Source organism: Pogona vitticeps, chromosome 6 (assembly GCF_051106095.1).
Source record: "Pogona vitticeps strain Pit_001003342236 chromosome 6, PviZW2.1, whole genome shotgun sequence".
NCBI classification, from domain to species: Eukaryota; Metazoa; Chordata; class Lepidosauria; order Squamata; family Agamidae; genus Pogona; species Pogona vitticeps.
In genome coordinates, this window is record NC_135788.1 from 98,493,475 (window position 1) to 98,513,455 (window position 19,981).

The following is a 19,981-nucleotide window of genomic DNA, read 5'->3' on the forward strand; positions in this document are numbered from 1 at the left end:
GCTATTCCTCCTCGTTTGATCTGCTCCTTTCAATTAGTTATACCATTCAAACTCAACATGGCAATTATGAGCCTCATCCTACTGGTTTATTAACGCCTATTAAATCAAAATTTCCTGTGTTAAGATTTCAAGTTTGTCCTCTTTATTTTCCAAGCAGTGTACATCTGTAATGAACAAGGATAGATACCATAGTACCCTCCAGATATTCCTGATGACAATTCCCATCAGATCAAGCCAACAGAAATTTGTTGAGAGTGGTAAAGGAATATGGGTTCAAACAACTGGAAGATACCAGACCTGCCAATCTTTTCTACAAAGGCATAAGCAGGCATGGGTTACACATCCTGGCAATATCTTTCCTGGTTTTTCTTACTTTTTCTTACTGGGTATCTGTCCTGGTTTCAGCCAAAGTATGCTGCCTAGTCCACAGTGTCAGATATATCTAGGACTTTCTTTCCCCTCTTTCACACGATTTGTTTATGCCATCCTGATAAGATCTGTAAAATTTCAGCCAAGTGTGTTTCCACTATCCTTCTCTCCTATGACCTTCAAAAGAAAGGAAGAGTGAAGAGAACAGTAACCTGCACCACCACCTCTGATTTTTCATTTTCCTATTCAAGGCACCACAATCAACATGTTGAACACTGTAGCTGGTCAAATAAGCAGGAAGGGCTAGTTTTTAGTGGGTCTGATTAATCTTATCAAGCTTTCCACTGCAATCTGGATATGTGTACTGGGGGACAATGTACTTTTTGTGAGGATTACTCAGGATAGCAATGCACTACCTCCATTCCCTCTTGATATAAGAATCACCAGCTACCATCACATGTTGTCTTCTCATGGTGGAGCCACAGGATTCCTTCCCTTCATAGAAGTCTTTGTGTCATTATCAACACTATATGGACTCTGAGGAAGCTGTTCCTGTTCCAGGTGCAGGATCAGTACATCCGGAGAATTTTTCAGAATTTTGAAATACACAGAATTCTTCCCAATTATCTTGTTCCTCTGTCTGCCTGCTTCCTATGTCTGGTCTTCTTGCTTAAGAACTGTTGCTTCCTGATTTTGTTCAAGCAATACTTCCTTTATTCTGTCTAGAAATTCTTTGTGTTTCCCCAAGAGTCAAAACACAAACAGGCACCCTTCAAACCCTGGTTCCTCCTTTTGCAGCACGTTTACCAACTTGAACTACAGATAGTTCTTTTAATACCCTTAGGTAGAGAAAAACAAGCATATAGACCTTGCAAATCACTTCATCTTCCTAGATCTGTCCTGCCAAGTTCCCATGGAAGGCTCCATGCCTGCTAACTTTGGATTACAAATTCTCTGCTGATTCTGCTTCCCAAGTCACACAACAGACCACCTGAAGCAGCAGGACTCTGTCAGGAGAAGCATAAAGTAGCAGTCCCTTTGGGACTCTTCCACCATTCTCAAGCAAACCCCATTTGTTGCTTCTTGTTGTGGACTACCATCTCCTGTAAAAATCTTCCTGTGTTTTTTTTTTCCTGATCAGTTTTGGTGGCTCTATTTGCCACCAAAACTGTTGCCTCTAATCCAGTTCTAATGAAGGCAACTGGATTGGGGAGTATCAAGGGCGGTGATTTTTCCACTGCAGACCTGATTTTGTAGCAGTTTACCCTGACTGAAATGTTACCGCATCAGTTCAGGCTCTCAAACAGCCTTGAAATAACCAGTTAGGATGCTTTCTCCTGGGAAATGCTAGTTCTTGCTCTTTTAAACTGGTTTTACACTAGTTAAAAACAGTCTTAGCAAACTCTCTCTTCTTTTCCTATGTTGTTATAGATAACTATGTTTGACAATTGTTTTAGGACATTCATGATGCTTTACAGATGATTTTTAAAAAAGATTTCAGTTGTGTCTAGCAGTCAACAGGATCCAAGTATTTTCAACAAATTCAGAAAAGCACACTATAATTTTTTCTGTGGCTTTTTGCCTGCTATTTCTGTTAAAGAACTGTATTAGGATTACTGTAACACACTCTATGTCACTGGTTCTTAAACTTTTTGAAAGAAACGCCCCCTTGAGCCATTGAGGAAGTTATCATCATCGCCGCCACCGCTGCAGGGAGGGAGCGATGACAGGCTGTGGAGAGAGGGGTGGTGGCTTTCCCTGAGCAGCGCCATCAGGAGGGAAGAAAAAAGTGGGGGAGAGACACACAAGGCCGGGCTGAGGGAAGGTGAACCGTGGCTGGCTGTCTTGCCTGCCTGCCCGCCTGTGGGCTTCAGCGCCACCTCAGGATGGGGAGCCCTCTATGACTTCACAAAGGGCAGGCATGAGCCGAGAAGGGAATGAAGGAGGCCACTTCGCCAGCCAACTCCCATCCTCGTCCCCCTTGGGCATTTGGATCCTGGGGGTCGGTGTCTCAGGGAGGGGGTCAGGGTCCTGCCACGAGGGACGTTCCTCCATCCCCCATCCAGCCTCTGGATCACCCCACACTGCACCCATGAGGAGGGTGAAGCCATGCCCTCGGTGAGGGCATGGGGAGCAATGGGTCCTGACTCTCCCCAAAGAGGGAGGCCTTGTCGAAGTCAGCCCTTTGTGGGCCTGGACATTCAGAAGAGGTGGTGGGGCGGGATGGTGGGGCTGGGTTCCCCTTGGTCTCTTCATGGGGAAATCATTATGCCATCTGCCAGATGCTGGGGATGGGAGCCCAAGCTCCAAAAAAGTACCTTTCCTGATTCTCTCCGACCGTCCAATACACAACCAGGCATACAATGGCAAGCACCCGCAGCTCCAACACCACTTCCGCTCGTGGTCCAGCCCCGCCCCGGTGCTGAGGACGACGCTGAGGGGGACAAGGGGGAAAAGCACACCATGGTCCTGCAAGGGGTCCAGGGCGTAGCGGACCTGGGCGCTGAGGGAGCCAGCTTCGTTGGCGTCTGAGGTGGAGCACGACAGTTGTGGGCGAGGCTGAGGTGGAGCACGACGGTTCTGGGTGAGGCTGAGACAGAGCACGACGGTTCTTGGCGAGGCTGAGCACGATGGTTCTGGGTGAGGATGAGGCAGAGCATGACGGTTTTGGACGAGGCGGAGCATGACAGTTCTGGGCAAGGCTGAGCACGACTGTTCTGGGCGAGGCTGAGGCGTTGCACGACGGTTCTGGGCGAGGCTGAGGCGTTGCACGACGGTTCTGGGCGAGGCTGAGGCTGAGGCTGAGCACGACGGTTCTGGGCGAGGCTGAGGCATTGCACGACGGTTCTGGGCGAGGCTGAGGCAGAGCACGACGGTTCTGGGTGAGGCTGAGGCAGAGCACGACGGTTCTGGGCGAGGCTGAGGCAGAGCACGACGGTTCTGGGCGAGGCTGAGGCAGAGCACGACGGTTCTGGGCGAGGCCGCCTCAGAAATGGCGGCTCAGTAGAGAGGCTGCGCGAACACAGGCGCCTGGTTGTTCAGGTCAGCCACACAGAGGACCAGAGCGTGCAGTGAGGAAAAGGGGAACTCACCCAAGTTGACAGCCACCAATTGGAGCTCGTAGGCTGTGTGGTGCTCCAGGGCCAGCGGCCCCTCAACGCACAGGAAAGAGACACCACCGTCGCCGCCTGAGGGTCACGGCGAGAAGGCACCCTCGCTGCCCTGGAGGCTCAGTGCCACGCCGCCGGCCTTTCCCTCCTCGTCCGGGTCCGAGACAGACATGCGGGCCCTGTAGTCTCCCTCGGCAGCATGGCGGCGGAGCTCCATCGCCCCTCTATTGCCCCCTTCTGTTCGCCCCCGCATCGCCCCTTTTGGTTCCATCGCCCCCCCTGAAAAACAAAATCGTCCCCTGGGGGGGCTATATTGCCCAGGTAAGAACCACTGCTCTATGTGGAGCTGCCAATGGATAGTGTCCAAAATGCAGTATCCAGATCGCTGACTGGGGCTGGTTACAGGGATCACATACCCTGTTCCCCCCAAAATAAGACCTAACCTGAAAATAAGCCCTAGTATGATTTTTCACGATGCTCGTAATATAAGCCATACCCCCAAAATAAGCTCTAGTTAAGTGAAACCCTGCTCTCCACCACTGTGCAACAACCAGATGATGACATAACTGTAAAATAAAACATCCCCTGAAAATAAGCCCTAATGTATTTTTTGGAGCAAAAATTAATATAAGACCCTGTCTTATTTTTAGGGAAACACGGTAGCAATGCAGATGCATCCAGAAGCCTACTTCATGTAAATCACTGGTTCTTAACCTTGGGTTACTCAGGAGTTTTGGACTGCAACTCCCAGAAGCCTTCACCACCAACTGTGCTGGCTGGGGTTTCTGGGAGTTGCAGTTCAAAAACATCCGCGTAACAAAGGTTAAGAACCACTGATGTAAATTACAAAAACAGGTTTTGGACCTAGGTTCAGATTAAGCACACAAACAATTTTAATAAGAAAACTCCCTAACTTAATGCACAGACTTTGCATGCAGGAACATGCAGTAAGCTAAGCAAATAGCATACATACATATTCTTATTCCATGGGCACAGCAAGAAACATACTTTTTGGTATGCTGTTCTCTCAATCAGGGTCAAGATATCAGCAATATAGAGAATGCAATATACAGAGCTATAAAATTCTAAGTCTCACTTCATCTGAGAAGACAATTGGGGTGTCAAAGCAGTGGAGGAAAGCTATATATTTTTTACCTTTATTGCTGCTTCACAAATTCTATGACTCATGTTTTAAACTAAAAACCAATTCCGGAGCTGCACTCTTTGAATAGGTTGCCATTAGTTTCTTGTTTTTAAAAATAACATACCTCTTCAGTTTTGATGACCTTTAAATTTTAAGAGAAACTAGAAAAGCCAGTAGAAAGAGAAGGATGCACCATCCCACAAGACTTAGTGAGCAATTAACAGTGCAATCCTATAAATGTATACTCAGAAGTAAAAGTGGTCTTAATCTCAGACGAGAGTATAAGAATGGAGGCTAATTCTCATTAAACAGGCTTCCTCTGCTTGTTACACACCAAACATAGAGATTAATGCCATAAAGCAAGCCTCTAAGCATTTTGATTTATTCCTCCTTCTCTGCAGCTTCCAACATGGTAATAGGTCCAAGTGTTGCTTCAGCTACACCGAACAAGGTCATGATATAAAGCTAGCACAGTCATGGTCAAATGTAGGAATCAAGAAATTGTTGCCTTTCTTACAGCCCACTGCAATGTCAAAGTTCAGATGACACTAATGTTCCAACAAGATTAACTACACATCCCATAGAACAATAAAAGCATAGAGAGGAGCATCCTTAGCTTACGCTGGATGAACCATTTTTTCACTACAGAGGACTGCCAAATTTCAAGGCAAACTATGCTCAACTTGAGCCTGACATTCATTTCATCTAGCTGCTCAGTATTTATGGTGTAGGGCAAAAGATAAAATATTCTAGCATTCAGATATTAGTTGTAATTGGCTACAGTTTCCATTCAGATGCTTACGAGATGGAACAGAAGCAAACAAGCAAGGCCTGATTTTAAGTGAATATAAATTGCTGGATCCATAAAACACTATCAGAGAAAAATTGACCAGAGAGCCATCCCCATCAATGATAGAAATCAGCAATAATGTAAAATCTTTGATGAGAAAGGGTGTGTATGTGTTAGGGCCTTAAAAAAGGCACACAAAAACATTCCATGCACAACAAAAGGTGCAAAGAAATTAATGTGAAAGAGACAATAGAACCTGTAAGGCAAAAGCAAGAGATGAGACATATAATTAGGAAAAAGAGGCATGCAGGTAAAACAGAATGAAATGTGATTGACTATCAAGTTGCAAAAGCTACCAAGAAAAAAAAAACACTGGTCCATTTATATGAAAGATTATTTAACAGTCCAGAAAGGAAAATTGCTGTCAATGCTATTCTTTAATACTGTATTGCCAGATCTACCGTATTTTTCGCTCCATAAGGCGCACCTTTCCATAAGGCGCACCAATTTTTTAGGAGAAGAAAACAGGAAAATATAATCTGTTTTCTTTGCTCCATAAGACGCACAGACTTTCCACCCCCGTTTTGTGGGGGAAAAGTGCGTCTTATGGTGCGAAAAATATGGTATGTAATTCGGTACTAAACTGATGCTACAAGAGAATGAATCTAGTAAACACAAAATTCTAGTCATTCTCTACTGAAGAAATAAACATGAGGCTAAACAGTGATGCTTTTGACTGGTCTGGGTTAGATAACACTCTTCTTGGGGCATGTGCAGCAGAAAATGAAGGCCTGCCAAATTTAGGGAGAGAACAAACAGATGGAAGACAACAGCAGTGAGACAACATATGACTCTAAATATTCAAGTCATTTCGAAGCAAATTCTAGAAAAGTAGCTGTCTCAGTCTGTAGCACTGAACACCACAAGCTCTTAGAGCACCCAAAGGACTAACTTAGGCCACATCCAACTATTAGTACCAACCAGAATGCATTCACTGAAAAAATGGAATTTTTATAAATGTTAATTGGCCAAATTGCCACTGACTCAATGAGCCTAATCTAAGTCAACAATTTGACAACAATTTTGAAAGTTGCACTAATTCAATGGGTCTATTCTACTTGGCACTAACACTGGATTGACAGGGCAGTATCCTGTTGACTATCAGTGGAGTGTGATGCTCTACTACCCAGGGTGGGATTGGTTTTTAAATTTTTAAAAAAATCAGATTTGGGGGATGATTTAAATGAAACAACAATTTTTTAAAATTAAACCATTATTAAATCAATGTGTTTTTTTTAATCATTGATTTTTATCCACCCTGCTGCCAGCAGCAATTCTCCTCAACTTCAACTGTGCAGGCAGATATAATGAAGTGTACCCACTCAAATATATGACTTCTGTTTGTGCAAGAAAATACTTCACATCTCCATGCACAAACTCTGCCAACGCTATTCAATTTGTGCAACAGCCCACTGCATGAATGGAATGATCAAACAGAATTCTGGCCTTAATCTTTATAACCCACAGGACATGTTGAGTTTTTTTCAGAATTGATGGCCTGTTTATACTGTATTGTGATTGTTGGGGAGACAAACAGATGCCTTGAATCTAAGCAGGAGAAGGCATAAAATGGGCATTTCTGCCTGCAATGCATCAACCATTTCAATGATGTGGGTTTTCTGCAAAAGTTCGACTTGACAAATTTTCCAGAAAATTCTCCAGTGTTTTAGAATGTGATTTAATTTAGCACTGTCTGACTCATATTTCTTAAACTACCCTTTTTAATGTCCTCAACAGATAATTAGGATTGAACTGAAACAGATGCTTGACTTAAATCTTGTTCAAGAATGACTTTGTTGGCTAAGTCAACTTAGATGGTGATAAGTTTGCCTAGCACTGTATCAGCATCCATACACGGTTCCTGATTAATTTTATTAAAAATTTCTTAAAGAAAAAGTTTGCTGACAAAAATTAAGTACTAGAATGTTTTTCTAGGAAATTTTCCATTTTCATCATTGCTGTCCATGGCTTATTGCAGATATACATTGTTTCAGAAAACAGATGTTACATTTAAACCTCCACAAGGAAACCACTCATTATGTTTGAAATAAAACACTTAGCATTCCAAGCTAATCAGGGACCTTTACTTCTAGGAGCACAGGATAGTTAAAGCACACTCCTTTCTTATCTGTTATTGCAAAACTCAATGAGCAAAAATAAAAGATAAAAATGAAAAATAAAGAAAATATCAGAAACTGGAAGGATATTAGAAAATAATTAGGAGCACATCAAAATGACAAATGCTCAAGTACCAAAAGTAAACCAATCTAAAAAGGAAGTGGCTATGATGAGGTCCCAAAATAAACACCAAATTCTATAGCTTGGCAAGATTTCACTGAATACAAGGACCTTTGCTTTACTACCAGTTTTCACATTGACTACAGTGTCACAAAACTGCCCTGACTGAAAGTGATACAGCAATTTGTGCAAACGTTGGCACCAAGAGCTAACATCTGGATGTGCAGGGTCTATAGGATCATAACTAGCCGACAGATCATTAATTTGTTACAAGATATTCAGCTGCAACATCACTAAGGACCAGAAGCTACCGACACTGGGGTCACAGGCTATAGTCTGGAAACCACATGGTATTAAGATCTATAAAACTGCTTCCTCAGCAGCTGCACATCTTTCATCTGTCAGCTGTTCAGTGATATCAGTTCCAAATAGATAATTCCTCAGGAAAACATCACTTTTGGCAGAGCACTTGTATTCAATGGGCATCATCACCAAGCTCCTATGGTATTTCCTAGAAAAATTGAAGGCTATATAATTACATTAAGAAAAATTAGTCTTCCAGTGTTATGGTCTGTTTATTTTTTTAATTAAATAAAAGAGATTCAAGTGATGTTTCTTGGGAAGTGCTACACAGCCCTTTCCATCATTACTCCAGATGGAAAAGGGAGAAGTGGATAAAAATATCTGTGGCAATGAAATCTGACAGCAGGCCACTAAGCAGAGGAGGAATTGGGCTTTAGCCTTCCATGCCATCATTCACAAATCAAAGTGGACTTCTAATAAAAGTGATTTCTGAGTAGATATCATTTACTTTGGTACAAACCGAAAACACTTTACTGGTGCACTATTTGTTTGGCAGCATAAGCCAGCTACACAATCATGTGCTAAGTGAACCTTGCATTCCAGACACATCCCAGTCTCTTGAGCAGGCTGTGCCGCCTGGCCCACAACTGAACTTTGAAAGGAAATGAATGATGTCATGTTTTTCCCCAGCAAAAACCCATGTACCAAACTGAATGGACATTTGGGGACTTTGTGTAGATGACATAGTGACAGCTGCTTCTCAGGTGATGTACTGTAACCATCTGCAAACACAACTACAATGTGTGTGTGTGTGTGTGTGTGTGTGTGTGTGTGTGTGTGAGTGAGTGAGTGAGAGAGAGAGAGAGAGAGAGAGAGAGAATGAATGAATATATGCTAGACAAGGTAAATGCCTGGTCAAATCTCTGCTTTCACCTCTAAAGTATATATATGAATAGAAAAAAAATAAGTTCAGGATCCCCATTTTTCTCCATTTGTGATCCTTCCTATGTGATGAAAATGCACAGGATAGTTCAGTAAGCAGAAGAACCTGATTGCGGGTCAGGGGTCCAATTCCCCACTATGGCTTGGAGGTGAAGAGCCAACCTGGGTAGCCTTGAGCAAGCTACATGTTCCCAGAGTACTCTCAGAAAAGAACAGAAAACTACTTCCGAGTACTCTACTTGTACAAAACGCTGGAAAGGATTGCTATAGACCAGACCTGGGCAACGTGTAGCCCAAGGGCCACATACGGCCCCCGAGCCACTCCTGTCTAGCCTGCGGACAGTTTTGAACATCAAAATTATTTCTAGCTTTTTGTCCAAAGTTGATCAGTTGCTTATCTTTAACATACTGCAAAAAATCTCTTTAGTACAGTATTTGTGAATATAAGTTTAAAATAAAAACAATCATAACATCACTTTCATTTTATTTTTAAGTAAAGTTGGTTCAGCCCCCAAACACAGTTCAGATTTTTAATGTGGCCCCCCCTATAGAAATTAACTGCCCACCCCTGCTATAGACCGATATGATAATTATTGTTATAACTGATGGAAAGTGTATAGAAGAACAATTTCAAAACTCTGGGCACCATGTGCCCACTGAAGAACAACATTCAAGGGAGGGGCTTAATTTGTATGGAATACATGAGATTAAGGTGTTCAACCTTCCACCTTCTGTCACTTGTCCTATGCACCTATCCCTAGAGATGGGGTCCTGACTTTTTTCCCCCATGAGGATTAGAGGGATGGGATTTTGGGGATGCAAATACTCCCAGTCCCATAATTTGACAGGAACCACCAAGGTCAAAGTAAATCAGCAGGAGTCCCCAAATCAGCAGAAAGCATAGCTGTCCACTCATCTCCATGCTATTCCCACACTACTTCTCTAAACTGCTAGAAAAGTGTCCTGCTACACAGTGGAAGATGAGAAGCAGCTTCCACAGTGACCCATTCTCCCATGTACATCTGGAAGTTGCAGGGAATTGTCACAACTTCCACTGTGCAGCAGATCACTTCTCAATGCCTCAAAGAAAGGGTGTGGGAACAGCATGGAACTGAAGAAATTCTTTTGCCTCCTGTTGGCTTGAGGGCCCCCACTCTCATAATTTCACCTGGGGAGTCTTGGCTGAATTATGGGATGAGTTCTTGAATTCCAAAAATCCCATCTCTACATTTAGAAGCCCTGCTACTGAAAATGCAGGAGGAAAAACTCCTGTACATTTAGAGGGCAGGGAAAATACTTAAGCATTCCCATTCCTGACTCCTCCTGCTTCTCTGCAAATAGCAATCTTCCGAAATCTTCCATTTCTGTAGTGAAAAAATGGTGGCAGCCAAATCTGAAGCAAGACTTGGCCCCGAACATTTAGTATCAATCCAGCAGAGCCAACATCCTAACAAGCCCTGCAGCATTTCCAGGTTTTAAAATATTGTTCAGCCATCAAGCGAGACTGGGGAAAAAGTCCAGCTGGGTAAATATTTACACCCCCAGCTAGAAACAAGGTGCCTCTCTACGCAATGGGTGGCAAAATACTGTACAGCCCTCAAGATATTCTAGGATTGCACCAGCCATCAGCCCTAGCCAGCATGTCCAGTTGTAAGAAATGCTGCCAGTTATAGGCTAAAACATCTGGAGAACCACATGGTGCCTACCCCAGAACTCTACAACATATTTCAGAATTCCTGCAAGATTTCCAGCTCAGTTACACATGATGAATCTTCATGTAGATGGCAGAGGGGGGCAGGGCCAAGCTTTGTGAGAGCTGCAAAGCATTAATGGTCTAGTAGTTTTCTTAGGGGCATCCTGCATGGAGCATAATGGGCAGGAAGACTACCATATTCCTAATGCCTTGTAGCTCCCACCTAATTCAGCCCCGCTCAGCCTCTTCCTCCATACACACTGCTTCCCAGCCTGCAAAACTCTACATGTTGGAATACAATTTCAAAACCCCTTCTCCGCTGGTCATACTACCTATGACTTCTGGGAGCTGACATCCAAAAACATGCGGGGAAGCAGAGCTATGAATTCCTGGGCACATGAAACAGCTGTTCTTGAAAAAAAGAATACACAATCTATTGCATTCAGACATGCAGAAGTAGAGAGAAGAGATCACAGATGTAAGACACATGATAAGTCTCATAGTCCCACAGAGAACTGTGTCAAAGAAAGCCAATGAACCAGCAAGCAGCTGCTGTTTAAAAAGAGACAATCGAAAAGTTCTTCAGGTACAGGACACAATGTAGCAGAAAGCACTTTTAAGGAGGATGCCTCAAAAAGAAGACTGATATAGGACAAGGATGTACAGAACAGTCTAAGTGATGGAAATGGAATGCTTCGGAAGAACTAAAACCAAGAATGAGTTGCCAAAGTGTACAGAGCTAAATGAAAATGGTAACATTATCATAACAAATGGACAGCAATGAATTTAATAGAGCATACTGAATTCATGGATGAAAAGGAAAGCCAGTAAGAGGGATGTCCAGCAAGAAAGCAGTTTATATATTGGTTTTATTTATGTGCCAGTACTTGTTAAAGTCCTCATAATTGAGCAAATTCATCTACGCTAAATAACCCTTTTTTCTGGTTGGTTGAACTAACTGGTCTCTACAGGGGGTACTAATTGCTTTGCCTCCCCAGTACAGAAGCATTTGAAAGCATGGAGGGGGGGAGGCAACATTATCACAATGAAGTAACAGCTAAATTGGCTTTTATATTTTTTAATATATTTTAGCAGAAGGCAGGTGGAACTAGGGAGGGACTTAAAATGCAATCAAGCTATTTATAGCAGAGCCAGTGCCAACCACTTGGCTGACTTGGCTATAATCGAGGTGCAAGCTTTCAGAATAGGAAACCTATTTCATTTCCTACTCAAAGACTGGAGAGGGGATAAGTTATAAGCCTCAACAGGGAAGTGAACCACTGTAGATAGAACACTTCTAATGCTCCCACAGAAGTGAACTCTAAGCCAATAGGAATCTAGTTCCTTGAGAAGTGAACTATCTAACACAAGAAGGTGATCTCGTTCCAAATACAGTCCAAAAGGAGACAATAAGCTTAAGGGGAAAGAATGCAACTTCAACAAAAACAACTTTCAAGCCTCTCCTAAGTAGGTATAGCTCAAAAATAGACTACTCAGTTTTGTTTTAAAGGAAGCCAAACCATCCTGGCCTGATCTATAAAGATAATTCTGGACAGCTGTATCCCTGTGACATTTTCCAAAGCCAGCTGTACACCCCTGTGTTTTCTTGGGGCAAGTTTAATCAAGTACAATTAGGGTTAAATAAGGGAATAAAGATAGTCTCCAAGTGGTAAGCAACCACAATTAAGAGACTGTCAGAAGCTTCTGAGGATTGGCATAATTGCTGCATCCAGAAGAACAGACCACAAACAGAGACAAGCAAAGGCACTCAACACCCTTACAGCTACATGCCAGGGCCAGTCAGAATTCCAGAAATACAGTCTTTCCTGCTGTGAGGGAAAGTATCTAGCTTTCATTACACCAAGAAGCACTGAACTGCATGGGATTATCAGAATACGTGTGCACACAGAACACCACTTTTTCCTTTAAGAAACTTAAAGGGTTTTATGCACAGTTCACACATAGCCTTCCATCTAAGCACTAGCCAGAACGAACTCTAAATAATTTTAATAATATAACAGTGTAATGTGCCTTCAGGAAATTCTCTTGGTGCACAAATATGTGTAATTGAATGGGAAATTGTCTGCTTTTACAGCCATTCTAAAAAATTACAGAAATAATCTATGTGAAGCTAAAATATACTTTTAACAATGTTAAGTCCTAAATATTGCTGTTACTGTTCTACTACGAACCCAGCTCTTGACAAAACAAGTTGATACACTTCTGGTCTTTGCCTGTGACAGCTCTGTTCAAACTGGAAAAACAAAGCTAGGCCAGCAGGGTGGGAACTCAGTTTTGCATGCTTTACTGGAAACAGATCTATAAACATTCATAGCATGTGGCTGCTCAAAGCATTGGTTTTGACCTCAAGTAGACTTGCTGTAAGGAAAAGGTGGAAGTTGATCCTGTGACTGTTCAAAGCTCAGTTACCATCTTCTGGGTATGAAATGGATTGTGCGCATGCAAATGTGTGCAGGAGCCAAGATGAAAAAGTGGCACAGACTATGAACACCAGCTAAGTAGAGAATAAAACATCTTGGAAGAATGTGCTTGAGGTGCTATGTGGAAGAGGAAGGAAAGGGAAGAGCAGAAGCAAGGCAAATATACCAGGGAAGCACATGGAGTTTAGGAATGGCACAGAACTAGTACATTTAGAAAGAGAACAAGACAGTATTTTTGTTATGAATTAAAATACAAGAGCTGGACATTTCTTGAATGCTTAGTATGTACCGTATTTTTCGCTCCATAAGACGCACCTTTCCATAAGACGCACCAATTTTTTTTAGGAGAAGAAAACAGGAAAATATAATCTGTTTTCTTCGCTCCATAAGACGCACAGACTTTCCACCCCCCTGTTTTGTGGGGAAAAAGTGTGTCTTATGGTGCGAAAAATACGGTATATCTTTTTTAAAACTGCACCTTGGTATGATGTATGTAACTTCTCTGAACAGCCTGACAGAACTCAGGGACTGAGAACTTAAATGAGCTGAATTAACTTGATGAAGCGTAGTGTTGGTTGATTAAGATGTTTGAATTTGATCATTAATGTACTTAATGCCCCAAATTGCAGGGTAGGTGACATTTAAAATTTAATAAAACACCATCTGTACTTTAAACAATCATAACATCATTGTATTCGCGAAGGCTTTCACAGCCGGAATATAATGGTTGTTGTGGCTTTTTTGGGCTCTTTGGCCATGTTCTGAAGGTTGTTCTTCCTAACGTTTCGCCAGTCTCTGTGGCTGGCATCTTCAGAGGACAACACTCTGTGCTCTGGCCTGAAGATGCTGTCCTCTGAAGATGCCGGCCAGAGAGACTGGTGAAACGTTAGGAAGAACAACCTTCAGAACATGGGCAAAGAGTCAGAAAAACCCACAACAACCATCACTGTTTCATTTTATTTTTAAGTAAAGTTGGTTCGGCCCCTGAACACAGTTCAGATTTTTCATGTGGGCCCCCCTATAGAAATTAATTGCCCACCCCTGCTGTATATCATAGCATGCCCTCAATGTTTGATTTGGCAACTTCCCTAAATATGCCCACTACTTTAAAGAAGTACAGTATTCCTTTTTTCAACAATAGAAAAACATTAATGGTCAAGATCACTGGGAATGGTGGTGGTGTGTTAGTACAGGGACAAAGCATCAAGAACTGATGACCGGCCTTTCTTGCTCACATTGTCTGTGCATGCCTGATACCATCAACACCAGCCATCAGACAATATGGAAGAGAGAATGTATTGTTATATAGCAGGTAGATACGAATTCCATCATTCTTATGTCATTTGTTCGAACAGAAGGTACTCAAATTGCCTCATTAAAGCAAAAACTCTGCTAGCTTCATGCATGCCACTTTTATTCATTATGTTTAGCTGCTTGTACTTTGCAGGAAACCCTCACCTCTGACTAAAACAGACAATTTTGCCAATTCAGGGTGCTAAAAAACAACACATTCAACCTGAGTACACTGGGTTCTACTGAATCAGCAAAAGGGAAAAAAATCTAAGTCAGGATACCTGAACAAGCAGTTTCAAAACAGAAAAAAAAGCTTTTTCAGAAGCGACAAGGCTTTTCTTCCTTGACTCCTCCCATGTGCTGATCAGGCTATGAGACTGTCTTACACCCACTCCAACCAGTTCTCCAACAGAGTGGCTGGGTTACTCATTACAACTATCAGAGCTCACACAGAAAGGTAGATCTCCACATGCTTCATATGTTCCTGGACTATGTCACTTCAGTGAGGATCAAATGTATGAATGCTACATGTGCCCAAATATTCTATTCATACTCAGAACTACCAGGTCAAGTAAAAAACTGTAGACAGTTCTTTCTGCTGATAAACTTGGATTAACGTGAGCGATGTATTTTAAATGGAAGAGCATTCTAATATTTCATTTTATCACAGTTCTGAAATGGCATGGCTTAGCACATAGAGCCACCATGTAGAGCTTCTGCTCTCACATTCCGCAACAGGTGGATAATACTTCTCTGTATTCTTCTTCCGCTCTCATCCTCAACAGGCAGATAATAAGGACAATACTTCTCTGTGGAGTCGTGGCAGCTTTTGTTTCTCCTTCAGTTTCTACCCTAGGAAACTCCAAGCTTGAGTACATCCCATCATTGGATTTCATTCTTTTTATTAGGATGGCCAAGAGAAATCCTACACTTTTTAGGGAACATGAGCTATCCTTGTATTGTTTAAGTTCACCACTTCAAAACCTTTTTTTTTTCATTTTAGAACACCCCTGTCTCATTAACATTGCAATGAACAAACAAGCCACAACTACAGAGCAGTTGTTAGTTTAGACATTTAAGACAGTCTTGCAAATTAATGCTACAAAAATAATTTTTGTAAAACTAGCTTTCCTGCCCACACACATCAGTGTGAAATAATATGTCATTGAAAAGAAAACAAGCAGCAAGTTACAAAAGTTTTCCTGCCTGGTTACTTGGAAGCTATTCATGCTTGTCATGAGTGACTAGTTAAGTAGCTATTCACAAGACTATTTTGACCCATCAATCTCATCCTGCATGCTATTGCTATAAACAGTACAATTGACAGTAGTGAGTAACCTATCCAAAGAATGAGGGTGGATAACAATTAATGATTTTGTTAAAAAAAATCAAACTGATTAAAATTTTAAAAATGATTTTTGATTTAAATTGTCAAATAATCATTTTTTAAAAATTTAAATTGTGATTTAAATCAAATCCACCCTGAAAAGAATGCCACACTATTGGTGGGAACTGACTGCATGCTATAGCATAGTACTAGCAAATCACCTCATTATTTTTTATTCTATCCTAGCAATTCTCCACTGTTTACTCCAACACCTCTCTCTGCCCCTAACCCTCTCTTAAGAGGGCAGACTGAGCTTTCTCCCTAAAATGGTGCTGTGTTTCAAATATCTGGCTGTAAAGCCAGAGATTGGGAGTTCAGTTCCCGACTGTGTATCCCAGAAGAGCCAGCCTGTGTGGCCTTCAGCAAGCTGCAATGTCCTAGGATGACTCCAGAAGAAGGGAATGGTAAACCACTTCTAAGTACTCTCAACCTAGAAAACCCTGAAAAGGGTTGTCATAAGTCAGAACTGACTTGACAGCTCACAATTAACTATTATGTCAGAATACAACAGCAATGTAATAGGATTTCACACTTGAGCCCTAGTTGTGGAATTCTTCCTAAAAGTATGTCAGAAGTAATGCCACAATATCCTTCACTAATGACAGAATATATTTCCTCTGACAAGCTGGTATAAATGAATAAGGGGTGTGCTTTTCTGACTACTGGGGTATGTTTAAAGAACAAATCGTGTTTTATTAAAATTTAAATGTCATCTACCCTGCAATTTGGGGCATTAATAATCAAAATTAAATGTATTGATCAACCAGCACTACACTTCATCAAGTTAATTCAGCTCATTTAAGTTCAGTGTCCCTGCACTTCTGTCAGGTTGTTCAGAGAAGTTACATACATCATACCAAGGTGCAACTTTTAAAAAGATATACATACTAAGCATTCAAGAGATGTCCAGCTCTTGTATTTTAATCCATAACAAAAAATACTATCGTCAGATTGAGTATTGGAAAGGAAGCTTCTACAATTTCACTAGCTGCAAGGGGACTTTTAGCTGCTTCAGCTTCCCCCATCACTGCAATAAAGTGACAGGTAAAGCTGCACCTGCTAAAATTTCTCCTGTTTATGCAGTAACCTGCACTCTCCACATAACTTTTTTCTCAGACCTTTTCTAATTAGTGACAAGACAAACTTCAGAACTGCGACTATGCTTTGCTTTTTTCCCCTCTTTCATTCAGAATCTGATACACTCTGTCCCAATCATCATTACAATTAAAATTATAAAGCATTATGTTCTTCACCAATCACTGACTGGGGGAGACATAGTTGCATGAAGTGGGCCTCTGTTTACATTCCTGACTCACTGTATCTCAAAAGTTCTTTATAAATTCAGAAGGGCCCAACTACTCCACATTTGAAGGAACCTATATAGTGGAAGAAATCTTTAAATCATGGAGCCAGAAGGAACCCAAAGGCCATCCAGCCCATATCTCCCACAGTGTGTACATGTTCATTCCCTAGAAGCATCCCAGATCCTAAGACGTTGATCCTGACCAAAAAACTGTGAAACTCCTTACCATGGAACATACAAGGGAAATAGAAACTGAGCTTCTTGCCTACAGGCAGTACAGTCTCTTACTTTGGTCAGACTTCACCAGTAACTTCACAACACTCTTCAGCCATTAGACCACAGGAGATCTCAGCTCAACTTTTAAGGTTCAGCATCCCCATATTCCCCGATAAACATAATGTTATGCTATTTGCTTACAACTGACACCCACATTCCTCACCTTTCAGGAAAACGGTCAGGTCAAGGGACTCTTACCTGTTGGGCTCAGTAAATAACTTCTGCCACTTTGTTCTCTAACAGGACAAACAGGAGGAAGCTAATGATCCAGGCAGGTGTAGTGGGTGGAGACAATAAAGGTAACAAACAGGGAGACTCCCTTCCACACTCCACTACAATTCCTGGTCCCCTCCTTCTCTTCTTTTCCCCTTGTGAGAAGCAGCAATAGCACTCAGAGCTCACTATTTGGCAGCATGTCTCCCACTCGCAATTCTTTCCCCCTTGCGCAGCTGCAGAGGATCATTATTCCGCAAGGCCCCTGCAGCAACATTATGCGCAGGCGCAACAGGAAAGGGGTGGGATGGGGGAAAGAAAAGCCACGAAGCTGCAGGATGTGACTGTTCCTCTCTTACTGCTTTCTGCGCAGGCGCAACAGATCATGCCACAAAACTTTTTGTATCGTATGGTTGCCCTGGACTTCACCTGTACCTTCCCATAGCTAGACAGCCCGTCTATATAACGCGCCTGCGCAGACTCCGCGATTTTTTGAATGAAGACGCATGCGCCAAGGTCCCTAATGGAGGCATTCACGCCGTTGCGCCTGCGCAGTTTTCGTCCAAGCCCTTTTCCCCTCTGCCCCGCCCCTTCTCCTGCGTCAGGCGCCGTCGGCTAGCAGTTTGCAAGCAGCCGCCCGCTTGTAATATGTTTTTCTCCCTTTACCCCTGCAATGTGGTGAGTTATGTCCACCGCCCGTTCCACCTCACCTGATAAGGATATACGGTGGTTGCGGCCGTCCCCTTGTGGTCTCCTCATAGCGCCCTGACCTGACACATCCGGGACTTTCCGGTGACGTTGCCACGACGCCGCGTTCATTCAACGGGGAGGGGGGGAGAGAAGGGATGGTGGTGGCATTGCGCATGTGCCAGGAGAGACCTGCTGCCGGGAGGAAATGGCGGGAAAAGAACACCCTCAGACCGTCGAGATAGCTAATTGGTATTAAGGGAAAAAGAAAGAAGGAAGGATAGGCCTATCGATGTCATGAAGGAAAGAGAGCGGAATGGGCAAAGCAGGGATAGAAACACGTCCTTGTGTTTAAACCCTTGGTGAGATAAAGGATAAAATACTGTATTTCTTGAGCTTGTTTCTAATTATTTTGTGACTACTGTACTGGGTTTTGGTTTTAGGTAGACACATTACATATCTATGTCTCTCAAATGAAAGGAGAATATAAATTAACCAAGTACATGACTAAAAATAATAGAATAAAGTTAAAATGTAATTTTAATCACAAACGCTTGATATTTTTCCTATCTACTTAAAGTGCAACATTTTTATTTCTCTTAGTGCCTTCTGCTTATTCAATTTCAGTATAAATTTAAAAAGTGTGTAACGTGGCTGTCTTATGAGTACCGTGCCTATTTTATAAATGCCTTCAGATAGCTTTGTTAGTCTTTTTTAAGAAGAAGGAAAAGCAAACAAAAATAAGCCTTGGTGTACAGTACTTTTAAGACTAACAAATTAATTTTCATTGAGAGCTTGGTTAAAACCCACTACGGCATTTCAAATGCAATGTTTGAAAAAGCAAATTGAAGTTGTGGAATTAAATTTAGTTTAAAGGTAGTGTAGCACTTTATTTTGGTTTTGTATTAAAGAAGATACAGCAGTAAAAATGAAAGCATCCCAGCATACTATGAAATGCAGATACTGCTTTTAAAAAGCTTGATGCATAATGTTCAAGTGTCACCTTCAAGGAAATTAAAAGAAAGTCTGTATACGTTTTCATTGAGTCTTAAGGTACAGTACTTTACTGGTGACTAACCAAGTGTTTTGTTGTTGGACCATTTAAGTTAGCATATCCTACAAGAGACTTCTCTCATCCCTGACAGTTAAAAAAACAAAGCCACAAGTGGATCAAGGTTCTTAATGAACCTGCAGTCCTTTCATAACACCAGAATTCTGCTATCTGAAATGACCATCTGAGTCTACTTGATGCCTGATAGCCCCTTGAATTCAGTAAACATGAGTAGGATTGGACTGGATATTGGCAAATCCAATTATCTATTCATCTAATCCATGACATCAAATAACATTTTGTTATTTGCTGTTGTTTACTGTCATTTATACAATTTCTGTCAGATATGATTGATCCTATGTTGGAAGAGGAATGAAAGATAATAGTTAAAGCAGTGAGTAAAGAGACAATCCTTTATCCATTTAACTAGTCTACAGAGTGGGGGGGGAATCAATGATTTTTAAATATCAAATAAAAATTAGATTTTTTTAAGTGGAAAAAAAATCCAGTTTTTAAAATTTAAATCAGATAGATTTAAAATGATTTAAATCAAATCCATCTTCTGCTCTGTAAGTTCCATTAAACTCACATGAGACTTGTGCTTGTGCACTAAGTAGTATCTGTCATGTGAGTTTAATGGAACTCACAAGACCAGTTGCTTGCATTTGTTAGCTGCCTAGA

At 41.8% G+C, this 19,981-nt stretch overlaps 1 protein-coding gene across 2 annotated transcripts in view; it reads right to left on the reverse strand.

The window, feature by feature from the left end:
- Positions 1–18,756, reverse strand: part of LOC110079152 (speckle-type POZ protein) — a 50,722-nt gene extending 31,966 nt beyond the window's left edge. The window contains exon 1 of one of the 2 annotated variants that reach the window (XM_073004371.2): positions 18,273–18,756. In XM_073004371.2, coding sequence (XP_072860472.2) covers positions 18,273–18,427 — 155 coding nt within the window. In that variant the 5' untranslated portion in view covers positions 18,428–18,756. Of the gene's footprint in view, positions 1–17,547; positions 18,116–18,272 lie in introns of those variants that run through there. The other variant, XM_073004372.2, reaches the window with a different exon arrangement.
- Positions 18,757–19,981: the final 1,225 nt, after the last annotated feature.